At 35.2% G+C, this 26,176-nt stretch overlaps 1 protein-coding gene across 1 annotated transcript; it reads left to right on the forward strand.

Annotated features, from left to right (window-relative positions):
* The first annotated feature begins 3,240 nt into the window (after nt 1-3,240).
* Nucleotides 3,241-25,827, forward strand: KCNK4 (potassium two pore domain channel subfamily K member 4). Its single transcript, XM_072422678.1, has 6 exons — nt 3,241-3,552; nt 8,466-8,583; nt 12,808-12,968; nt 15,650-15,836; nt 21,480-21,619; nt 24,403-25,827. Exons 1-6 carry the CDS (start codon nt 3,364-3,366, stop codon nt 24,895-24,897), a joined length of 1,290 nt encoding a protein of 429 aa, XP_072278779.1. The 5' UTR covers nt 3,241-3,363; the 3' UTR covers nt 24,898-25,827.
* Nucleotides 25,828-26,176: the final 349 nt, after the last annotated feature.

Raw genomic sequence — 26,176 nt, forward strand, 5'->3', positions numbered from 1 at the left:
GGGAGCTGAGAGCAGAGCTAAAACCAGTGAGAATGAAGCACATTCTGTGTCATTCCTTCTATCACCCTCCTCCATTTTTTATTACCTCTTCCCATTTTATTTAATTACCTTTCTTGCATACTGCCTATTCCTTTCATCCACACCCCCTCTTCAATATCATCAATTCTTACCCCCCTTCCCTGATTCCTTCTCTATGTCTTTATGTCAGTTGCAGTCACCTGACAATGTTTTTTCTTATTGGGTTTGTTTTTTTGTCATTTTTCTACTTATGCATTGTTTTGCTGTATAATATTTGTGAATAGCATATATATCATTATGACTTTTGATAGTATATTTGAGCAAGCAGCACAGAGTATGTCTTGAATTGTCCATAAGTAAATTTTCTTTTGATTACCTTATATAGCATTACAGAGTGCATTGACTCTATTTGTGATTCTAGGCTTTATCACATGGTTTTAACCATATATGTTTGCCATTTTTGTTGGGTGCTAATATATTTTATGATAATTTTTTAGATGCTCAGATTATCTTTCCTTATGAAAGGCTTGGCATGAGGAATGCAAGGAGGTGCATAGTGTGTGACTGCACAAGGGCCCTGGACCCTCCCTAGCCAATAGAGGCTCCAAGTCAGTTCCGCACAGGTTTCACTGTTGGCTACACGCACTAATGGTGCAATAAATGGCAAACTTTGTTTTTGTAGCTTAAAGATCTTCATAAATGGTCAAAATCCAACTGACAAGAAGTTAAGGGATCTGAGTATACTTAGATAAATCCAACTTTGCAAGATCCAAAATGTTCGACTGCTGAGTCAAACTGCTGGCTTGTGGAGGGAACCATAAGTGCTCCTACTATGTGCAAGAGTAGATGCACACATAATTACCCTCATCATGGTCCTCTTTATCTATACTGATTATCTTTTTGACATTTGAGTGTAATAACACTGGACAGGAGAACAGATCTGTGGTCTGTGTACAAGCAATTGTGGTCTAAACTAAGCCTACCATCTCATTAGGTAGGCATTTGTCCAACATACAGGTGGTATGCTTTTAGTGTTTGTTTGCAGATTATGTTTTTCCTCAATGTTTGTGAGCAATGATCAGCCCATTAGTCAGTGTATATCTGCAGAACAGACAAAAAATAGAAAATGTATGCACTGAGTAGACAGCCGCATATGATAATTTATAATCCTTTGAAGCTAGTCTAGTGCTTCTGATATGACAGTCTGTGTATGACTGACTTGCTAATAATACACTGTATTTGGCTTCCTTCATCCTACTAAGGGGTTAAATGGTAAGGTTAAGTGGCAGGTACTACTGTTACTGCTTTCTATTGATTGTCATCTTCATTTATGAGGGCCTTGAGAAAATGTGGAGCATTAACCCGCTGACTGCCAGCAATAAGCAAGTATAGTAGGAGGGGTGAAATGACACTGCAGGTCTCTATCAGCAGGGATTATTGCTCCCCTGCATTTTACCAAGGTGGGTGGGGTTGCTTTGCAGTGTTGTATGGCTCCAGCAGGCAGAAGGGTGATGCTATTCAATGTAAACACATTAGATGATGATATGGCTTCTAGACAAAGAGTTAAGAGATGATTTACTAATTATGGCTAGGTTGCACCCTGCAAGTCTTAGAAGACTAGTAGGTAATGGATGCATTTGTCATCTTTTTACTGAGGATGGGCATGACTACTTCAGGTTAACTTTAGCTTGTTTAGACAGTGAGATGCTATGCCACTTTTTACCATACTGGTATCAAATGGCTTAGGTAAGGAGGATGTGCATTAAAAGAGTGGGGTTATGCATAGCAGTATAGAGGCTGTCCTACATTCTACACTTGCAGAATAAGCAGAAGTCAAGAGCTGTATGACTGCACAACTGCTGGTAAGTGCAGGTTTCTTGTCCACTGGCAACACAGTGGTTAATTTATGCATTATCTTTGCATGACTTTTGTGATACTGCTTTGCATCATGATGAGCTTTACATGTGTTTATAACATAATATTCTTGATCTGCATCCTTATGCCTGTGTTTTTCAAGCCTGCTTTTTCTATCTCTTTTTCCATCTCTCAGTGCTATTCAGCCTCATCAACCCTCTCTTCCTTCTATCCCAGTGTCTATATCTGTTTCACTCCCCCTGTTTCTTATTCCTTCCCTATTTCCACGCCCATGCAGTGTGTGGATAGGAGGGAGGATTCAGTGTGGTGGGTATCACTCTCTTTTGGACATCTAACCATCTGCAGGCCCTTCTGTAAGGGTGCATACCTGTCTGAGTGTGAGTGTGTACCTGTATTATTATTATACCTTAAAAATCTCCCATACTTGTGCTAGGATGCTAAAATACTTGGTTAGTAGTAATAATCAAGATCCCTTACCCAGAAAGCTTACATTCTTATACTCAGAAATGTTCCTGTAATTACTTGTATATAAATCTTTTCATCCAGGACTATCTGATTGTTTAATCTGAAATGTACCTAGTTTTGATCTTGTTCTTGTGCTGTTTTATACATACACAATATATTTTGCAAAATCTGAGGATTAGTCAGGGGTAGAGAAGACCAAAAAAAAAACAGTTTTGTTTTATGAAACATGGAAATGCTATTGTTATATTGGTATAACTATGTTTGCATGTATATGTTGTAATTTGTATTTTAAGTTAATTAACCAATATCTTTAATCGTTTCTAGTTTTATGACTCCAGTAAACACTGAAAAATCAAGACAGGTGAAGCTGTTTGTGAAACTTGGATGCTTTATGTCGAGGCTTTATGAAAGTGAAGATTTACAATAGTTTAACATACTTGCCACAGTACAGCTAACATGTCCTGGTAGCTTTGGGCATCTAAAGATTTTTTGTTATGCTTTAGTTCTAGCTGTAATAGTAAATAATGTTTATGTTCATTTACAAGTAATGTATAAAATTAATTTGGTACAATTATGCTGTATGCAACAAGGACAACAAAATATCCATTAATTTGATTTTTTTTTTAGAAAATAAGTTATGCCCTTTAAACTACTTTGCTTTTATCATCTATATCCTCGTCAATCATATTTTAGTAGGTATTGCCACACCAATAGATAACGTAGATGATTTATTTTGGCCATTTAAAAGTTACCCCAATCATCATGTTAAAAGTTACATAGTTACAGAGTCAGTCAAGTTGTACATTTATGTAGCTGCTGTTGTTTTTGCTCACAATAAACTTTTTTGTGTTCTTTTTTTTTCTTCTCTCTTTAGTGTCTTGTCACTCCCCCATAGGACAGATTCCTGGAAGCTTCCTATACCCGCTTTCCTGCTCTTCCCAGGATTCAATATTACTGGGAGATCAAACTGGAGTTGACGAGGTTCTTTTGGGCAGCAAAAACGTCATGAAGAAGAAGACTGTGTTGGCATTGTTTGGTATTGTGTTGGGGTACCTGGTTACAGGAGCAGTAGTCTTCCAGAAGCTTGAACAACCCCATGAAGCTATGCAGCAGGATTTACTTGCAAGACACCGTGCTAATTTCCTTACAGAAAACTCATGTGTACAGGAAGACTCTTTGGACACATTTGTGTTGGTGAGCAATAGATATAGACTATTGGGTTCATAGATATGCATGTTATGAATATAAACTTTGAAAAACATATCATGGTCTGTGTAAACAGCCAAAAGTAATCTTTTATTGCTTGGGTTAAACTGAACTCATAAAAGTTTAAATCCAACTGAAGATCATTCAAAATTGTATGTGCTTGTTCTTCTGATAATAAATTAAGGCCATAGTTTTTTGTAGAAAAAGAGTGCTCTGTATTCCTAGAAATAGAAGAGGAAATATTTAGTTTGAAGTAAGAAAAGTTTCCATGTCTGGCTATCTTCTGGATGACAATAACATAGTAAATATAGGCAGTATTCCAATGTTTAAGTATTCAGTATATAAATATTTTAAGGTCATGTTGTTTTTCCTATTGTTAAAAAAAATATGCAACTAAATGTACATTAACAAAATTAGTTATTCGTTCACTAAAACGTTACTTTTTTGGGATACTTGAAGGCTTATGGAAATGCATTGCTTCATTGGACAAATATTGTAACTCTTTAGCCATGCATTTTAATTTTATCAAAAGGAAGACATGAATGAAAGGTACAAAAAATTGACTGTTCAATGATCAACTCAGTTGATGGCAAAGAAAATAACTAGAATTGTATAGACACACGGTAATTTGTACTCACTCACTCTGTTATTCTGCATTATTTAGTAACTCTCATGTTTTGTCTGTGTTTTGTCCTTTAGTAACACTCACCCAGTTCATTGTCTGCAAGAGAATGATACATTTTTCATAAGGGTCCCCATCCATACTACTCTGTGTTTAGTATTATCGTTAAACAGGGTGGAGTCAGGATAATGGTAAGGGCTGGATTGTCATAGCTGTAGCCTGTAGGCACACAATCATATCACAGGCTTTCCAACACATTCATATATGTCATTAATATATTGCAAGCCATTAGGTACAAATCAGCCCCTGAATAACACTTACAGTATGGTGCTGGACTAGGCTGACTCGGCTGCAGTGATCCTAACCTATATTAGATTTGACCAATAATTGTGATAACCAAGTTAAAATATGGTCCCTCTGCAGAATCTTTGGAGGACAGTGGAAGCAGGACTACATTCACATAATGATGTGTCACATCTCCCATACAAATGGTTTTGTAGCTGAATAGATATGTCAACTGCAAATGTTGATAGCTGTCAATACAAGGGCTGATGACTGTTAGAGAAGTCCTAAAAACAAAGCCACACCTCAATGTGTATTGACTGACTGTGTACCATTCATATGAGTTTGACACTTTGAGCAATTCAATGAGTTTGACAGCATCATCTGTTGCAGATATATTCCACTGCTAATGCATCATGTCTATAATTTCACACAATTTACTGTGTTCCTTGGACTGTATGAATACATTTTATATGGACACACTATAGAATGAATGATGCATACTCTGTATATACAAGTATTTTATTTATAGCTATATTTATATAAAATTAGTATTGCTGTTTTATCCTTATTGTAAATATTATGTTAGTTACATGGTTTTGGACTGGACTGTGCTAATTTAACTAAATAAATATCTCTAAACCATATGCAAAATTGGTTAGCTTTAACTATATTTAACCAGTCATATACCAGTGCTTGTTCTATTATTCTGCTGTCAGAAAAAAAATTAATCATGTAATTGGTTTTATCAGGATCAGTGCCGTCTTTTATATTGGATAAATAATATTGTTTTAGTTAAATCCCATTTTATCCATAAAATAATTATTTTATGCTAAAGGGTTTGGCAACCCTCCTGTAAAAAATGTTTTTATCCAAATGCTTAGTCCACCAAAATAATATTTTTGTTGTAGCTAAACCCCGCTGGACAGTTCAGCCCCTGACACCTCATAGTGATAGTCTTTTGTCATTTTGTTATTTGATACCCAAATACTGCCTTAATTCGTTACACCTGGGGGTTTTGGGTGATCCTCTACCTTTTTGTGTGTTCCAGTACCTCCTGTTTCATCCTATACAATGAAAAACACATTTAAATTTTAAAAAATACATGAGCGGTCAGTGTGCAGATTTAGAAACTCAAGGACAAAGTTCTTACCAATACAAATGTTCTGAAAATTCTGATTAAAGACAAATATGTAATTAGTTGCTGTAGTTTCATGTATAAGGCCATGGGCATTTTATTAGATAAAGACCTTAATGTCCCTAGATATCAAATGTATTTATATAGAAATATAAAGTATATTTTGTTCAGTTTTGAAAAGAGTTGGGAGTGGAAAGGGTTAGGTCGGAGGTTATTGATGTATTTTTTGTAATTCAATTTGTTAGAGTTCCTTGATTTACTGGCACCAGAACAGAAAAAAAGGGAGAATCTTCCTAACTGGGACACAGCATTTATTATTAAAAATATATTATAATCATTGATCAATCCCAAACAATGAAAAAAGAAAGAAAACTTTTGTCTAGTGCTTAGCTTTAGCCATTTTCCCTTTATATAACCTATGGGCCAGAGCAATTTTTACAAACTAGCAAAGTATTACAGAATACATTAATACATATATTGTTCATTGGGGGAGGGTCGAACAAGGCTTTTGGTAGTGTTGTTTTGTAAAAATAATATATTTTTTTAAATAAAAGGTTTTTCCCCTAGTTTGGTTGGGGGCAAAAACCAATAACACAAAACAAATTGAAAACATTAATTAAAAAAATAGGAAATAAAAAAATCAGCCAAAAAATAACAGCTAAGGGAGGAAGGAGGGACAGAGTTAATTAAGGCTGGGAATAAAAATACAGTGTATATATTTTTAATTGTAGGGTTTCTTTAATTGCAGCAGCTTTAGTCAGCTAAAAGTAAAATGTTGTAAATATTACCAATGTTTTTTTCTGAATGGTAGCTGCCAGTAGTAGCAGTGATCAATCAAAGAAGTCACATTGTTCTATGGGCAGGGGTCCTACCTGACATACAATTGCAATGTTGAGACTTGAGGAAATTGAATATGCTTTAGTGCAAACATCAAATGATTGAAGTATATGTGTAGCTACCCATGCAGCGGGGCTACCTTTGCACTGCAGTGGTAAATGCTAATTGTGCTCCAGGGGTTGTGTGAGCTAGCTGTGTGTTGTAAGCATCCTGTAGAAATAGAGTTAAAATATATATATATATATATATATATATATATACTTAGGAAATAGTTGTATGGTGCAATAATTTAGGGCTCTATTTATACAGCAGTAAATCTGACATTCCCTCAAACACTCCTTGGTGGGCGTCAATTACTGCCATTGAATTACATAGACCTGGAAGATTTCCATGGGGGAATGTCTTATTCCCTGTTTTATAATTAGAGCCCTAATGTTTTAAAGTTGTATTTTTTCTTCAAATCCTATTTTTAACTGTATTATGGTGTATATTGAAAACTGTTTTTCAGCATTCCTTATAAACTACCTAGACACCCAAAATCCTCCAGCAGGAATGCATAACATTCCTTTAGTAGAGGACTGGATTGGGGTGTGGAAGGGCATTTGCATATTGGCCCAGTACTAATATGATATGTGCATACACATTAAAATCATTTAAAATCATATACATTATTCTCTCTGTATTGTTAATTGATCTTTGTTCATTTCTTGAGGCGTTTCGTGGAAACGGTCCATTTCATCAGGAGGAAACAATAAGAGAACTATAACACATACACATTACCACTTGATATCTGTGTGACCAATATTACAACCCACAAACAAAATTATTTTCTATACAAATCTAAATCTAACTTACAATTTAAGGTAGAATGGTCAGTTCCATGATTGTGTGATCCCCACGGGCATTGGGTGCGGGGTACAAAAGGAAAAGTGGCAGTCATGCAGGATCTTTTTTTTTGCAATTCAACCAAAACAAGCAAATTCAACTATTTTAACCATTTAGATGAATACACCAATAATTGAGAAAAAGGGACAATGCCAATTTCACTGATATCAGGTCAACTAGGACCTCAAAAAGATCTTATGTCAAATATATATGTTTATGGTTATGATTTTAAATTATTTTAATGTGCATGTACAATTAATGTGGTATGTTAATCAATAGATGTTTTAATCAATTGAAAATTGGTTTTCAGCCTCTTAAAGTCACTATTTTCTGAATAATAAAATAAACATATATGGCCCCTTTGGGATGAGGCAAAATTGTGTTGAAAGCACATAGATGGAGTGTATTCAAGTATTTAGATATTGATTCTAATATGATATGATAAGCTTTAGTTCAAATGGAGATTGTTTACTATTGAGGCATCAAAAAGAGAAGGACTTCAGACAGCTGCTGGTTAGTACATAACTACCTGTCCAGACTTTTGTCTTTTTTTAGTACTTACTGCAGCAGCCCTGAGATGCCCTGTGATCTATTTCCAGGAGCTGCAAAGGATTTGGTGCTGGAAATTATAAAAATATATTTCCCCAAAAATAGAATCTACCTAACTTTTAGAAATAATGTGTGCTATATCAGAATTTTATGTCTTTATTATCTCATTATTTGAATGATCAAACTTCTAAAACTATATAGCTAATGTGAGTCAGTGTTATAGATAATCTATTTGTTTTAGTACAGCTACCCTTTAAAGGATACCTGACATGAGATATCCTTTAGCAGAACCTTTACTAACTTCCTCATGAAAATAAATGAATATAAAACACCCTAAATAAACTATATATATATATATATATATATATATATAGGTTTTTAATAGTTTTACTATTAACTTACCATTTCAACAGGTGTTAACAATTAGAAAAATGTATATATATATATATTTTATATATATATATACACACACATAGTATATACACACACATAGTATATTTTCTTATATATGATAAGATGATATATGATACATATTGCGAGAAGAGGGATATCATGGCATGTAAATTTATTGACTGTTTGGCTCTACAGCAGGTGAAAGAAGCCCTGGGATCTGGAGCTGATATTGCAGTGAATGGCACCAACGTTACCACCCAGTGGGACATTGGAAGTTGCTTCTTCTTTGCAGGAACTGTCATCACCACTATTGGTAATGGTCAATTTTTACCAATGTTCCAACGACAAACATCACAAAAAATATTTTAAACATTTAGAGCATACACAAGATATATAACTTAATGTACTTGATTTATATAACTGATACCAAAGTGCACATTATGTATAACCAATCCTTTTATTAACATTTTGCATAGATTAGGAAAACGTTTAAACTTTTGGTTACATTTTTTGTTTTAGGAATTCTGTGAATTAAGCTAATTTTAATTTATGTAAAATGTTTTTGGGTTTTTTTGAGGCTACAGTCCATAGTTGTGATCCATATATAGCCCTTATAGAATATAATTAATTGAATCAAGCTAAAAGTCATGCCAAAAAATTCATACACAACACATTTAAATTTACAGGCATACACTATCCAGGTCATATAAACAAGGCATAGAATAAACAAATACAACATCAACCATAATATAAGTCAATGTGGTTGATTTACGTAAGGTGTGGTCCATGTTCCACCTTGCACATTTCGCTTAATAAAATAGGGAAAATTGTGCAGACGTCGATCCAATCACATGCAACTAAAATTCTGTTTTTTTAAAGTGATTTTATCCTTTGCAAAGTGAATTTTCACTTTATTTACAAAGCTAAGTGATAATAGCCATAATAAACTTGATATACTAATTTAGTAAATCAAAACCAATGCAAAATAATTTTAAGACAACAGAATGCATATAAGAGGTCATTGGATTTATTTACTATATATGTATGATTTTTCATTTATCAAGCTAAATGTTCACATAAGTTAATACAATGAAGCCATTTTCACTTCCATACACCATCTAATCATGTGCAATTTTTGCCATTTCCATTACATGTTATTGGATATTTAGACACAGTTTTTCCTTATTCATCAACAAAATAAACATTGACAGGGCTTAGCGAATGTAACAACGCATATTAAAAGTCAAGGTAAAATCATCATGCTAGAGAAGACATAATACTAAGTATTATGTATAGTTTAGGTCTTCACATAATAATACATATCAATAGAACTAAAATAATTTGTGTGATCAGACTTAAATAGTTGGATGTATAATATACAGGATGCTAGAGGATAAAAAGTAGTATTACACAAGGCAGGAAACTTCTATATCATATTACTATTATTAGTAGTACTGTACTAATAAATAGAGATTTAGCTGTAAGATAAGAATTCTGTGTATCTGGCTGACGTGTGTGTAAGTGCTGTGAGTGAGGTCATGTAAAACACGTGTTTCTGAGTCGCGCTATCGATTTTGTATTCACGTGGTTGCTGTTTCATGTCTTCAGAGTAAATCGAGTGCTCTCTTGGGGCTCTGCATTCTGACAGATCAGTCTTCATTTTCAATCCTGTGCTGAGAGATCCTAAAAATTTTGTAGAAAAACACTTACATAATAGAAGAGCATATGTATGTGGTATAGAAGTCACAAAACTATATTTTATTAAACATCATTTAAAAAGTCTTTTTTTAAGATCTTATATGGTGTTTTCAGCTAATAATAAATTCCTTATTATGCAATAACAACCAACATGAAATGAAAAGATTGTACGTGTCGTTACACACATGCTATATTCAGTCACTAAAAAGTGGAGATGATGCAGGCTTTCAATACTGCAAGTCTTACTTTAGATTACATTATATTCGATTATAGTCTAGCCAATACAGACACAATGATTATGGATAGACTCCCCTGGGTTGCAGTTGCTAGTGACATTACTATATCATAAAAGCATCAGGTAAAGAGCTAACTACTCATTTGGATTTGCATTGATTTGTATTACAGATCATCCAGTCCCGTTTGACTAGAAAGAGAACCTGATCTTACTTTGCTGAAATGTCACTTTCATTCTCAGGTCTACCTCTAAGTAACTGAATCATATATTTGTGTCATTTATATGTGCACAGGGGAGGCGAAAACCTAACCTTGTACTGACCACAGCAGATTTATTGGGTCAGTTACCATTATGCAGTTCACTTATAGCATTATTTTACTGCTTGTTTTCTACCCTTATTCTCCTTTAAGCTTAAAAAGGGCAGGTCGCTCTCCTAGTATTTTCTTTACTGATTATTTATATATATATTATTTAGGTTTATCAACTTGGGGTTACAGCAAACTCTCCATAACTTTACAACAAAAAACAAACAGTAGCCCGGCTGGGCATCTGGCTACCTCACTTGGTGCCCTGTCTCTCTAACACATAGACTGAATATCAATACTGTTAACTACAGTTTATAGTAAGGCTTGGACATTGTTTTTTCTTGAGCTCTGTTTCCTTCTTATGCCTGGAACACACTAGCTCTCCCAGCCTCTGTCTGATCACCTTTTTAAATTGCACCAGGTGAGTCCAGGCGAACATATCCCAGTCAGGATTGGGCCAAGGAACCCACCCTTCACTTTTCTTGGCCGGCTCCAGGACCCTAAAGAACCTGGTTTTCTTCCCAAATGACTACTCTTTTCTCCCTGGAGCCATTATTACACTTTTCCTGACATTTTTTAGGGACACTCTGTCACAATATATATATATATATATATATATAATAATGAGTAAAAATAAATTACATGAAGATGTAATATACTGAATGTCAAAAATCTTATCAGAATTACATGTAGTATTACATATATGTATAACTAAACAGTAGTTGTATATTCCACCATTGTTTACAATATACTGAGTGTGCTGTTCAGTTGTGCTGTTACATAATCTCCCTCAATGTACGTACAAATGTTATGTATATACACTTTACCCCACCTCTTTGTATAATTTACAAGGTTGCTTGAATCTGCCTCAATATTTAGATTAGTTTACTACATATAGTTTATTGTTTAGCTCCACAGAAGACAATTGAACTATATAAATCAATATTAAATAAATAATAAACATTAATTTTAAGTTAAAAAATATTATTAAAAGAAAGTAGTTTAAACTATCAGCGAAAGAAATGTCCCATTTAATTGGATTGGCCCCTAAAGATTATTTGTACAAGTATTGTTAAAATAATAACTCAAAAACATTTGTAAAGAATGTGCACTATAGTTTTGCTCGCATATGATTGAATTGGGTTAATACAGCTTTACCGTCTTCAATGACCTGTGTTTACTTTGCAAATTTCTAATAAAATAATCTATCCCATTGATGAATCCACCCCCAATAACTACAAAATTTTGTTTTACAAATGTAATAATTCAATTAAAAATGCAATGGTTCATTTTACAAATTACAACCATTTTTACTGTATTAGCTTCCTCTAAGACATTATTTGATGATTTTGTTGGACCTGAGCAAGTAGATCAATTATGTTTCATCATGTGTCCTGCATGTGCCATGAAACATTTTGTCAATACTAAGCAGAATTTCATAATTCACAGCTCACAACGGAATCACAATATGCATAACATGCACTTGTGTGTTTGAATTGTCCCATCAGACACACAGTGTGATGCACAGAAAATTGCTTTTGTATCCATCATTCACATCCATTGGACATGCCAAGAGTTTTTTATTAGCACACTTTGGCAGCTCATCTCTGCTTAATCAGCAAAGATGACATTTTCCAACTATCAAATTAGGAGCCTAAAATTGGCTTTCTCTCTGAACATGCTCAGATTGTCATACTGTAACCTAATGGTTTGGATTCTGCTGTAGTATTTCCTTACTTATGGTTTGGGGTTGGGTGCCCCTAAATGTTTAGTACCATAAGAATATTCCGATTCCGAAAAATACATAATTTGTAACACTTCAGTATGGTAAAAATGTTGTCAAGAATGGGTACATTTCATTCTATAATAAACAACAGATTACAAGTAACTGAGCATAAGGCTAAGTTTAAATAGGCAGAGGTAGCATTTCTCTTTCTACATATTACAAAGGACATTACTGTCTTTCAGAACATTTTCAGACGCTCTGCAACTTGTCCAGTTGTGCTTATGTGGTTTGAAAGTGTTACCATTCATGAACATAACCCTATGGCAATGATTACAACTTAAAATAAGATAAAAAGGAAACAATATAATGCAGAATATACTCCTCATGACCAAGAACATAAAATGCTTTTTTCTTTTTCCCTGCTATATCTTTGACTATTATATAATACTTGGCTTAATAGAATATTGCATTTCTTTTGTATGAATGTTTAAAATGTGGTAGAAAATGGGAAATGGATAAACAATGAAGATAATATTATGTTCTTTTAATATTTATTTTTATGGTCCTTTACAGGTTTTGGTAACAATGCCCCGAAGACTGAAGGCGGACGGATTTTCTGTATATTTTATGCAATAATTGGCATTCCACTGTTTGGTATCCTGCTGGCAGGTGTAGGAGACCATTTGGGATCTGCTCTCCGAAAAGGAATTGCAAAAGTGGAAATGATATTCTTGGTAAGGTGATATCTATATTTTATTTTACCAGATGTACATCACTATGCAGCAGTTCCAACACACAGCAAATACCTACAAAGATAAGTAATAGAAAGTTACAAATAAGGAAGTATGTTCAGCTGTAAAAACATATAAAATATAGTGTATTACTGTATGTGCATTGTGAGACAGCCATTTTTGCTTGGTGCATACAGATGCTCAGTTTGCAGTGCTACACAAAATTTCTGCTTTACTGATGTCTTTTCTAATACAATCTTATGAATATAGTGGATTCCCAATGTTATGAATGTACAATATATAACAGTTGCCAGTCAATCTAATGATGAATCTAATTACATATATACTTGTGTATAAACCAGTTTTCTACACACCTTACAAGAGGCCACAGCTCCATCCACTGGTTGCCAACAACCATGCACTAAAGATAATTTAAAAACAAATGACCCATTATTATTATTATTTTAGTTAATAAACAGTATCTCTATAGGGTCAACATTTCATGTATAGGGTCCAAACCAACCCAAAGGTACAAAATACTTTAACCTGTAAAAAAGAGAAAAAAATAAACAGACCAAACCAATGTAAATTTTTCCCCTTTTAAATAAATGTTTAAAAATAACACACAATGAATGTATTTATCCACACTAATTTTATTCATATTTCTAGTGATCACCATTTTGAACATTAGCAGTAGCAGACACACTTTGTGCCCTGGGTCAGTGTACTGAGCTGTTTTTTTTTCAGGTAAAAGTAGGTACCTCTGTTTATATTCAGATAGTTTTTAATTTGATATTTATGGTAATCATTTCTGCCTAAAATGGTTAATCTACATTATTAGAATAACTAAGATATGAAAAGCATGTGAAAATGTGAAAGTGATGTAAAAAAATAATTTAAAGTACCTTTTCCTTACTACTATGAAAGGCATAGTTTTTTTTTCCCAGGAACAATATCATCATATGTCATATCACTCACTACTCCATTCTGATTGGCTCAGCTTTGTCACCTTTGAGGATAAGGTGGGGTCCATACCCCTTTTATAAGCCCTGAAAGTCTGTCTGGAGCTTACAGGTGGCTTTCATTTCCCATTCCAGACAGCAGAGCAGTGAGGAGGGGTGTGTGTGTGTGTAAGCTGCTGGGAAGCTATGAATGCAATGTACTTTGCCTTTATTTTATTTGTAAAGCCTAACTTGTACCTCTTTTTGTGTTTTCTTTTGTTGCCATTGAAAGTTTTTTTTTAATAAAAATTGCAACTGGTTATTGGTTAGTAATTTGTTATTAGTTGCTTTCAGCAATTTCTGTTGATTGCAGAACCTCATCCTTTTATGTTATAGAGAAGAGGAGGGAGGAAATGTTGTGTAGTCCAGTCCTAGGGTGCTTCTGCATAGATTCAGTAAACTGGGTGTGAGCATAGTCAACCTAAGATGTGAAGTGTATTACTGGCAAATTTACTAAGAGAAAATAAAGGTATAAAAAACCCAAAAAACAAAAAACAAATACTGCAGCCACCAGCTGAAATGCTATGGTATAAAAAAATTTTTGTGGGGGTTAGATACACAATTATTACAATTTTGGTCTATTGTGATTTACAGTTTTTTTTTATCAGTGACTATCTCTTTTGCGAATTCATATCAAACTGAAGGTGTATGTGTGCTGGTGTTTAGTTTTGTTCACTTCTTGTCTCCTCTTTCACAGTCCCCGGAGGTATTTGCGTAAAGATACATTAACTGAACCTTGTCTCAGAAAGAGCTCAGTCATTGATTTGCCGCACTGAAATTGAATTTTTTGTGCTTTTGCAATTAGATTTTGAGTTGTGCTTGGGACTTTGTGCAGACAGAAAATCACATGAGACAGTCTGTTAGTATATTAATTTCAAGGTGGGTAGAGCTGTGTGGTATATAGAAGACTACATAACAGGGCAGACACAGTTTATTATATAAGTCTAGATACAGTCTAAAAGCAGAACCCAATGACCTGTAGTTTAGTTTACTTCACAGCTTTTTTGGTTATTTATTAACTCTCTCTGGTAGGTCATGTTAAGCGTCCAAACACTTTCAAGGCTAGTGACTCAATGGGTCTGATTTATGAAAGCTCTCCAAGGCTGGAGAGGATACACTTTCATCAGTGAACCATGGTGATCCAGCAAACCTGGAATGGATTTCCTTAAAGCCATTTGCTGTTTGTTAGCAAATGTTTTCAATCCTCGACCAGATCCACTCCAGGTCAGGTTTTCTGGATGACCCAGCTTCACTGATGAAAGTGTATCCTCTCCAGCCATGGAGAGCTTTCATAAATCAGGCCCAGTATAAGAATGACAGCCCTGAAGCACCTTGGAAAACAAGTCAAAATCTACATATTTAGGTGCTAACAGGTTCTCTTCTCTTTTTTACAACTTTTCATGGCTAGAGAAGGAATGCACCTTCATTAGTGAACCCCGGTGATCCAGCAAACCTGGATGTAAAGTTACTAAAATGTTAATTTTTAAGTAGTGCAGTGGTTTAGTACATTTCCTGTGAGAAAAACAAGTTTTTCAACTAAGTTTAATAATTAATTAAAATAAAATGACGTTAACTTCTGTTCATATAATGCAAATTTTTTTAGCATTGGCCAAATGTCCAAGTAAAACTGTTCAGGATACATTTACACATGTGTTTAGCTCCTATCTTTCTATCTTTTCACAGAAATGGCGAGTCTCCCCTACCATTGTACGGGTCATTTCAGCAGTGCTCTTCATCCTTATTGGCTGTGTCCTCTTTGTTCTTCTGCCAACAATAATCTTCCAGGAAATTGAGCAATGGTCCCTATTGGAGGCCACCTACTTTGTAGTTATCACACTTACCACTATTGGATTTGGAGACTACGTAGCAGGTAATCAATGGGTGGCAGGATATTCAGAAGTGCCTGCAGAAATGGTTTACAAATATTAGTAAATATTTAAATATATGAATAAAAATAATACCTATTTTATTTTATTAGTAAGAATATGGTTTAAGATTAATTAATATGTGATAAAGCACTAATTTTGATTTATGTTAGTCCCCCTACAAAATCCCATAAATACCTGCCAGGTAATGCAGCTTGTTGTGATGGTGTGACAGTAATGCTGCACTGCTTTTGAGTTCAATGCAAAGTTGTCGCCTCATTTAGGATATGCCTGCTTGACATACTGATAATGAGAAAATGTTATGGGGGTATGGCTGAGGTGTGATAAGATTATTATTATTAAACTGTCCTTATGTTCCTAAATAAGTCCCAAGAGCAAATACTAAAGCTTTTTTCCTATTACCTTATCGCAGTGGAGCACCAAAGCAATACTTTTTATATGTTATACTTATATGTAAAAAAAGACATTTTATTTCATGATAGTGAATTTATTTACCATCATTAACTTTGCAAATTGAACATAAACTGTGATGGGTGAACATTCTCTAATCCTTTCCTAAATCTTCCACAGTAAGTAAACTTAAAGCGTACCTAAACTCAAAAAGTAGAAACTTTGTTTGTTTAGGGTTTTTTTAAATGCAACACCCTTTTTAAAAAAAAAAAAAAAAAAGTGCAGCACTGCCCCCTAATTCTCTATTGAATGAATGGGAGCACAAATCCTCCTGGGATACCTACGTCAAGCATTCCGGGAGGCTCTTGGATGCTCATTCTGTGCATGCCCGAGCATCCCAGGCATGGGCAGAAGGAGCCTTTTCTTGAAAAGAGAAAAATTTGCCAATCTCACACATGCACAGTGAGATCGGCAAGTTTTTTTTCCAACCTACGTCCCCGAATCTCACGCCTGCGTCGGGTGAGGTAGGAAGAAGAACCAGGAAGAAGAGGTGAAGATGGCGCCGCCCAGTGCGCCGGCTCGGAGACAGATGCCGGGACGACACGGGACCCTATGCAAGACACCTCTGGATGGATCGAACTGCCCTGCGGGATTGAAGGTAAGTTGATTTTCTTTTTGTTTTAAGCACTTTTCAGTTTAGTTCCTCTTTAACACCAGCATAGTGGTTTTGGGTTTGTTTTATTTGCAGTATATATTTTAAATTTATACATTTTTACATACAGGTCGTTTTTTGTTTTTTTTTTGCTTTGTTTGTAATTAACTCCTAGTGAGGGTTTTATACAGTAACCAACACCATGCTGCCTAATAATATGTTGAGACAATCATCTGTCCTAATTGCATTTATAAAAATAATTTACCTGTTTCGACTTACATACAAATTCAACTTAAGAGCAAACCTACAGTCCCTATCTCGTATGTAACCCAAGGACTACCTGTATATGTATATATACTGCCCCACAGTGGCTTAACTTTCTTAAATTGCCTTTTATATAGAGCATATCATAAGCACATGCTTTTTTTTCCAAATCAGGCAAGTATAGACCTATAAAACATATGTAAAAGGGAGACTAGAAATCCTGCTAATATATTAATTCCCTCTGAAACCTGTGTTCAGAATTGGGTAAACAGCAAATAGTTTGATTATTTGATAAGTGCTTTGTGGATGGACAGATCTTGTAGGCTTTTAATAAAGCGTACCTAAACTCACAATTTTCACTTTACATAAAAGGGTAGACAACCCTTTTATGTAAGAAAAAATTCTAATCGTTTGTTTTTTTTTTAAGTGCAACACCATTTTTTTTAAAAAAAAAGAGTGCAGCACCCCCCCCCCCAATTGAATGGGTGTGCAAAGCCTCCCGGGATACCTACGTCACACATCCCGGGAGGCTCTTGGGTGCTCTGGAGGAACGACGCAGGACCTGATGGAAGAGACCACTAGACCAATCTACTGCCCTGCGGTATTAAAGGTAAGAGATTTTTTTTTTTTGGGTGACTTTTGAGTTTAGTTTCTCTTTAAGACTTCAGACAAATATAAAGCTGAATTACATTATAGGTACTTTCCCTCTTACTTACTGTAATTTGGCAATTCACCAACCTACACCAGCCTGGTGATTGGACAATTAATAGGCATCAACACACAAAATCATCATTTAGCTTTCTCATCCTTTTTGTTACCAATTGTTTATTTCATGCTTCCCTGCTGCACTGATCATCATTCAGGGGGTGGGGGAGTAATAGGGAAAGCAGCTAGGAATCCTTAATGTTGGATGCTAAGAAAATATAGGGGTAGGGCTGTGGAAGTTTTTACCAGGTGCAAGAGTTGGGGGAGAGGCTTGGAAAATGGGAACCAATATAGGACTCTTATTAAGGGTGGAGAACAGATACCATTATAGGGAAAGCAGACACACTAGTGATGGGAGAGAAGGTTAAAATGGAAATATGCAAGTGTGGACCCACTATGACTATTTCACTATAAGTATGGATCCACTTAGTATTTGGGTCAGAGAATATCAATTTACAATTGCATATATGCTGTACTTAGCCTGAAAAAAGAAAACTAATGCTATGCCGCGTCTAAAGGCTGGAAAACTATAAAATATTACATTTTGGGTTTAGACAATGTGACAGCTAGGGGATTAACAGTTTCTGGAGGATAGTTCATTAATGGCAGCCCACAAATCTTTTTTTATAGCTGGTGAATTGTCAATAACTTCAATACATTGTTTTCATTCAGTGAACAAGTCTCAGCTGGGTACATAGCCAACATTGGCTTGGGCATATTGATTATAATATTATGCAGTTTTAATTTTCAGAACCCAGGTATAATTAATTTCTTGGATTTGAATATGGGTTTATGAAATGATATGAGCACTAGCACATTGTGTTTATTTATTCTAGCATTTACCAGATATAAACTGAATTATTTTTCCATTTATAAGACTATCAGGTACCCGCACAAGTCTGTCTGTCTGAGTTTATTATACATCCCACTCCAGTCTCCTGACTGTGCATTGTGTGGGTTTACAGTGGGTGTCTAAACTGATAGCAGGTACCACAGGGTATTATACAATGTGTCTGATTTTTTTAAAGCTCTCCAAGACTGATGAAGGTAAACCATTATGAGAGAACCTGGGTGATCCAGCAAGCCTGGAATGGATTGGAGAACTTTAATAACATAGGCCAAATATATGTAAATATGACATATGCCAATATGTTTATCAAAATGTAGTCATTCTATAGTTGATAAGTTTAATAGGTACAATGTGTATAGTGCTTGTTATGAGCATTTTATTGGTTTGTGTTTATTAAAGCTGGGATTTTAATTTTATAAGCTATTCAGCTGTGTATTTATGGCCGATGAAAGTCCCCTTTTTTATTTATTCTTCATCTGAGACTGATTCAGCTATTTGGCTATATGACACTATCTGGTTAGTTAAATGGTACATGTGACAAAAAAAAAAAATTTAAATAGTGCATCATTATTGTGGATGCCTTGGATGGGAGTGGGAAACTCATGTGAAGGCAGTGGTTGGATAAAGTTTGTGGGGGAAGATAAATATTTATTTCCAGATCTGGGGTTTGAGTTAAAACCTGTAAGGTTTACATAAGTTTGAGAGAGGGGTGATAGCCATGTTAAAACGTTTGAGCTAAAGCCCAGTTTAGTAGGAGAGTAAGAGGAGAAAAGCTGGGCTTTGTGGTCATTTGATAGAGTGGAGTAGAAGAGATGTTTTACATATGATATTATTAGGCTGGCCAAGAGAAATTTACCCAACCTGGTCTTTTTGAAAGGGGAGAATCTATGACAGAATTAGGAGATAGAGCAAGAATTTTATCTAGGATTTTAAAATGTAGGTTCAAAGATGACCAGGAGATGTTGTCAGTACTATGATTATGGAACCATAGTAAATATAGCATTACGATTTTCTTGCCAAAAGGAACAAGTCTAGTAAGCTATTGAAGCTTGTGGTACAAAGTTTTGTAGTAGGTTACTGTGAAACCAGCAGGAGTTTACTATAGTAATAGAGTTTGGATCATGTTAAATGAATATAAATGTGGTATAAAATAAATGCCTGACTATATCAGAGATAATATGATCAACAAATATTACACATTAGATTTTTTGATTTTTATGAGCACCCCTTGAATTTGGAACAACTTGGTTGCTAACTTGGAAAATGTAGCTGACGATCATCTGTTTTAAAATTAAGCTCTTTGCTACTCTGTGGCTATAACCAATTTATTACATTTGAATACAATGAACCTGACAATGTGCTATATCCTGGCAGCAACTTAGAAGCTGTCTGTTTCTTCAGTTGGGTAAACGCTGCAAATAGACAGTAGATTAGTCAACTCTGTCAGCATAGCAGGGTAATTGGCTTTAAATAGTGCATCATTATTGTGGATGCCTTGGATGGGAGTGGGAAACTCATGTGAAGGCAGTGGTTGGATAAAGTTTGTGGGGGAAGATAAATTTTTTTTTCCAGATCTGGGGTTTGAGTTAAAACCTGTAAAGTTTACATAAGTTTGAGAGAGGGGTGATAGCCATGTTAAAACGTTTGAGCTAAAGCCCAGTTCCCCAAGAACATAAAACATGTCAAGGAGACCGAGTCAAATGTCTATTTTATGTAAAGTAGGAGAGTAAGAGGAGAAAAGCTGGGCTTTGTGGTCATTTAATAGAGTGGAGTAGAAGGGATGTTTTACATATGATATTATTAGGCTGGCCAAGAGGAATTTACCCAACCTGGTCTTTTTGAAAGGGGAGAATCTATGACAGAATTAGGAGATAGAGCAAGAGTTTTATCTAGGATTTTAAAATTTAGGTTTAAAGATGACCAGGAGATGTTGTCAGTACTATGAATATGGAACCATAGTAAATATAGCATTACAATTTTCTTGCCAAAAGGAACAAGTCTAGTAAGCTATTGAAGCTTGTGGTACAAAGTTTTGTAGTAGGTTACTGTGAAACCAGCAGGAGTTTACAATAGTAATAGAGTTTGGATCATGTTAAATGAATATAAATATGGTATAAAATAAATGCCTGACTGTATCAGAGATAATATGATCAACAAATATTACACATTAGATTTTTTGATTCTATGAGAAAAAAAGCAAGACATACAGTATCAAAATATTAAAAGGACAAGCAGAGGAAAATTATGATCATCTGAATCTTAAGCAGCGGTTGCTTTGGTCTATCAGCCTACCACTCTTAATCAAGAACATTGCCATTCTTTTATCTGCCAAACTGTGATTTTGGAATGTCACTTTTATAAGCACCCCTTGAATTTGGAAAAACTTGGTTGCTAACTTGGAAAATGTAGCTGACGATCATCTCTTTTAAAATTAAGCTCTTTGCTACACTGTGGCTATAACCAATTTATTACATTTGAATACAATGAACCTGACAATGTGCTATATCCTGGCAGCAACTTAGAAGCTGTCTGTTTCTTCAGTTTGCTTTATCTACCAAAGTGCAGCATGTAAATATTAGCAACAAATAAAAAGTAATGTAAAATCTGGTTGTTTGAGTTGATTCACCATGCTCAAAGTAACAGCTTCGTATTTTATGAGTACTCAAAATCAGATTCCAAATAGGCAACTAATGTAGGATGTATAGATCTACAGATAATGTGCTATAATAGAGTATGGGTATCTCTAATTCACATGTCAATTTGCAGGAGACAGCGCTGGTAAGGAGTACATGTGGTACAAACCTCTGGTCTGGTTCTGGATATTGCTTGGCCTTGCCTACTTTGCTTCTATCTTGACAATGATTGGGAACTGGCTGAGAGTTTTGTCTAGAAAAACGCGAGCAGAGGTAAACATGATATTTTTTTACAGAAAATACTTTGGAAACCTATATATTTGTAATAATAAACATTTACACATGGTTATTAGTTCAATAGATTAAAAAGGAATAGTGCCATTAGGATGGGATTATGTGCACCTTCCAGGTCTCCATTAGAGTTAAATTTGGCTTTTCCATTAAAGAGAAGAGAAAAATACATTCATCTACAACTACCATCTGACTTCAGCATCCCTAAAACCTAAATTAAAGACAACAGAGGCTGTTGATTCAGGCAACATCCGTTTGCCTTAATGAATCAGGAAGGATTTTTTCCCCTGTTGGAGCAAATTGTACCAGGGTCTTTTTTTCCTTCCTCTGGACCAACTATGTATTTAGTGTTTTTATGTGGGGTTTACTTCCCTAGTGATTGAACTTGATGGACGTATGTCTTTTTTCAACTTAACAATGCAAATCTAAATAACTGCTGAGAGATAATGCACATTGCTATTTTATTGTGGTTCCTTATTTTTCTTTTAGCTAATAATGAAAAAAAATGAAATATTTATTAGGGTCTGTGGTGTTCTGTAGATATGCACAACAATTTACATTTCTCTGTATTAACTGAATGAGAAATAAACAAGGATGAATAAACTTTGGTTTGCTTTAAGCAATATAAAGTGTAACTTTTCTCAAAATTTGTAATTCATTTTTTTTGTTTTAAATTTCGTGAGAAAGGGTTTTATAATTTTGCAAGTTTTATACTTCTACATGTTTCACTATTGGAGAGACCTAATTGCGTTAGTTGTCCTGTTGACCATGATTACCACCAGAAATTGTGGGAGAAATGCATGATTTACAGTTGTTATTGCACAGGATAAAAGGGATGTCTTCCAAACAGAATAGCTAACAACTGAGTTAGGATTTCCTTTCATGATGAGTAGACATCCTGGTAAGAGGAAAAGCAGTGAAATCTTACCAACTGGGAAACAGATTCCAAAAAAATGTGTCAATGTTTCTCTTCCGCAATGTTCCAACTAAAAAAAAAACATTTTGGCAGGAGTTACACTAATTTCAAGAGGCTTTACAAGCCCAATATTTCGCTTTTCTTGCAAACCTTTTGGCTCAGGGGCCACAATGAGTTTTAAAATTTGACAGATGGGCCAGCCTGTATCAGATGGATGGAGAATGTTTTTATAAACGGATACAAACTACATGTAAAAGCGCGCCAGTTTAAAAATCCCAACAGGCCATAGTTTGCCTGATCCTGTTCTAAATGCTGCCACTTAGTGATAGTCTGGCCTTGGGATAGTCTGGGACACTAAAATGATGCTGATCATCAGATTACTGTACCCACAATTCTGAAGATAAATGTTTCTGTTTTTTGGAAGGTAATCCACACACCCACACATCCCACACCACCACACAAACTCACATTTTCAGCATTTAGAAATAAATTGTATAAAATGTGCTGGGTAGATATCATGGATGTAAGTTGCAGTCTGTTATTATATAACCAGTTTAGGATTACATCCTTTTTTAATAATTGCCACATTCCATTGTCCTAGGATTGCTTTTGTGTCTGTGGAAATGTTCTTTGTGCTTGATTTTTCCAGAGAAATCTTCTATAACGTAGAATAACGGTAAAGAAATGATAATACTGTTTGACACAGAGATAAAAGTAACAGAGATTACAGATTGAATGTGGACTTCAGCTTTGTAGATCACTACCAAATAATTTTATGACTATTTGCTCCTCCGTGAACCCCCCATTTCAAAGCCCACTTCTCTACACTTGATCAGACCTTTGGTAAAAACTTACTGCCTGTATAGGCGGCATTATACTAGGCAATTAAAACACCCAAAACAATGGTACAGCCAGTTGCAAATGCCTGTACAAGCCTATTTAGACTTTTTTAAACACTTCCGATTAAATTCTATCAAGGCGGCAGAGGTGGCAAACCGCTCCTGGCATTCGACATCCAGAAAATTGCATAGAAATGCTGCCGCCTGCCAAATTAAGAATAATGGATACACCTATTCGGTCCAATGTTAACTATTTTTTGCAAACGTTTTCAAATGATATTACCACTAAAAAACCTGAACAAGCCCTTACTAAGCTAGGCATATAGTATGCAATATTCTTGATATTAATATTATTATCATTATTATTATTATTAATAAACAGGATTAATATAGCACAACAGATAGTAAAATAGATGGGGACGTTAATTCCCTACTATACTTTGGAATTTAGGCCAATCTTTATAATATAGGGGAAGTGTTTCTCAACAAGGATTCCAGAGGATACTAGGGGTTTCTTACACAATGATCAATCGGTGCCCCTCAGGTCAGCTTATGTGACCTCCAATGTAAGGGTGAAATTCTTCCCAATTGCCATCAATGAAAGAGGCATTCTTCCTAGTGACCACCACACTAATGTACTGTGAGCTGTAGATATAGTAAATATAGCAGGAGTTCCCTGAAGACTTGAACTTTATTTATAGGGTTTACCCATATTAAAAAGTTGAGAAACCATGGCCTAGGGGATCTAATTTTAAAGCAGTTAATCTGACATTTATTGAAACATTACCTGGTGAAGAATCTTCCAGGTCCATATGTTTTGATGGCTGTAAATAATTCTTCATCATGTTTCAGTTAATGTCAGATTTACTGCTTTAAAAATAGACCCATAGGTTTACATTACATAAACAGAATTGTTACAAGATACAAACAAGATGTATACGTATAATGAGAGTAAAAGTTTATGTAAGCAATTCATGAAAAGTATCTGAAGACCTTACTTTTTCTTTCAGATGGGTGGTCTAACAGCCCATGCAGCCAACTGGACAGCAAGTATGACTGCTGATATTAAACTTCCCCACCGTGGTATAAGCCTTAACTTTCAAGATAGAATGCTTCGGCAGAAAGAGGCTACACAAGATCCAGAAAAACAGCAAGATGAACAAATGAATGTAGAAGGAGATGAAGAAGGCGAGAGAGAAGAAGAAGAGGAGGACAATGAAGAACCACAAACACCTCCAACATCTTCTCCAATGATTCCACAGACACCCCCACACACTCCTGCAATGAGAACAGAGGATGCTGGAAGACGAGCTATGGAGTGGGGTGAAAATTTGGCTTTTATTGATGAATCCTCTGATAGTCAAAGTGAGATAGGGATAGGTAAATTAGAAACTGGGGATGAGACAGGAGAAAAAAGAAAAGGGCTAAAAATCAAGAAGAGGAAGAGGTTGGGTGGACGGAGCACTTCTGCCCCACGTAATCGAGATAAAGGGGAAAGTGGTTAAAAAAGAATTAACAGATTTCCTAAAATTCTGCTTTAAAAAGTTTCAATACTACCAAAGTGCCACTACTCTGCCTACTCTGCACTCCTATAGTCCCCATGAAATGATAATATATTACAGGTATATAAACTGAAGTCCTTGAGAATGTTTTTCAAAGTTTTTACCTTAATCTCATGGCTATTATTCATCTAAAAACTGGTTTTCTGCCTTCAGCCAGATTATTTTGATATTTTACTGGCTTTTTTGAAAAGTCAAATCAATTTTCTATGTCCATCAAAACATTGCCAAGATAAAGCATTGGCTGCACCATTGTCTGATTCTCCTATACTGTTATATCTGGATAATAAAGAGGAGTTCTGGATATTTTTTTTAAATTATACATTAAATATTTGTTTTACGTTGCAATTAGATTGTGTTTTGGAGTAATGAAAGATTACAACATCTTTCAGGATAATAATACTCTCTGTCTCCACCAAAGTAAACTTCTATGCCCTGACTTCTGAAAATTTCCATGAGATGGCTAATATTCTGACCTAGAGCAAGACATCAGATAAGATAAGGTCAAGGAAAAGTTAGAAATCTTTATCTGTTCTTTTTTTATGGGTCAAGGACTTTAAGTATTGAAACAAGAAGATCCATAATAGTCAGAAGGTACTAATAGCCACCAGGTTTCTTACCAAGATTTTAACCCTGACACCTCCCCCCAGCATTTAAAAAAATACATATTATTTTCATGGGTGTTCTGGTGGTATTCTTCCTTTACTCCTATGGTGGTGGATGGTCCTTACTCCAGCACTGAATGGCACTTATGCAGTTATGTGCAGTGCAATTTTTGTCTAAATCCTGAATGCAGGGGGTGGGTCCATGACAACCTTGGCTCAGAGGAAGTGGGTAGCAGGTCATCATTCAGCCTGAAAAATTAGGACATCTAGGGGTAAGGAAAAAAGTACAGAGGATAAACCTGAATTGAGGTAAGAACTGCATCGAAAGCTGCTCTTTTTCGACTGCTTTAGGACAATTTTCTGTCACCTTGTTACCAGGACACAAAAGAAGAGGAAAGCCTAAAGCAGAACTGTCATTAAAATAAAAATATAACTCTTACCTTTACTTCCGCAGAGCCCTCCATTCCTCCACAATTGGCTTCCATTCAATCTGACATCGTACTGGATTCTTTTTTCATACAGGCGCAGAGGAACCACTGGGCACTGCCATTTTCTTCCTTCTCTGGCTTCTGCCTACATCACCCAATCTCACCCTGTGCAGGCACGGGATAGGGTGATAT

The sequence above is a fragment of the Pyxicephalus adspersus genome, chromosome 9, assembly GCF_032062135.1.
Source record: "Pyxicephalus adspersus chromosome 9, UCB_Pads_2.0, whole genome shotgun sequence".
Taxonomy (NCBI): domain Eukaryota; kingdom Metazoa; phylum Chordata; class Amphibia; order Anura; family Pyxicephalidae; genus Pyxicephalus; species Pyxicephalus adspersus.

Excerpts from the sequence above, each read along its gene's own strand:
- KCNK4 (XM_072422678.1), top strand. The coding sequence starts at position 3,364 with ATGAAGAAGAAGACTGTGTTGGCATTGTTTGGTATTGTGTTGGGGTAC. Across the intron at positions 12,969-15,649 it reads AAGTGGAAATGATATTCTTG|AAATGGCGAGTCTCCCCTAC; the intron begins GTAAGGTGATAT and ends ATCTTTTCACAG. Across the intron at positions 15,837-21,479 it reads ATTTGGAGACTACGTAGCAG|GAGACAGCGCTGGTAAGGAG; the intron begins GTAATCAATGGG and ends GTCAATTTGCAG.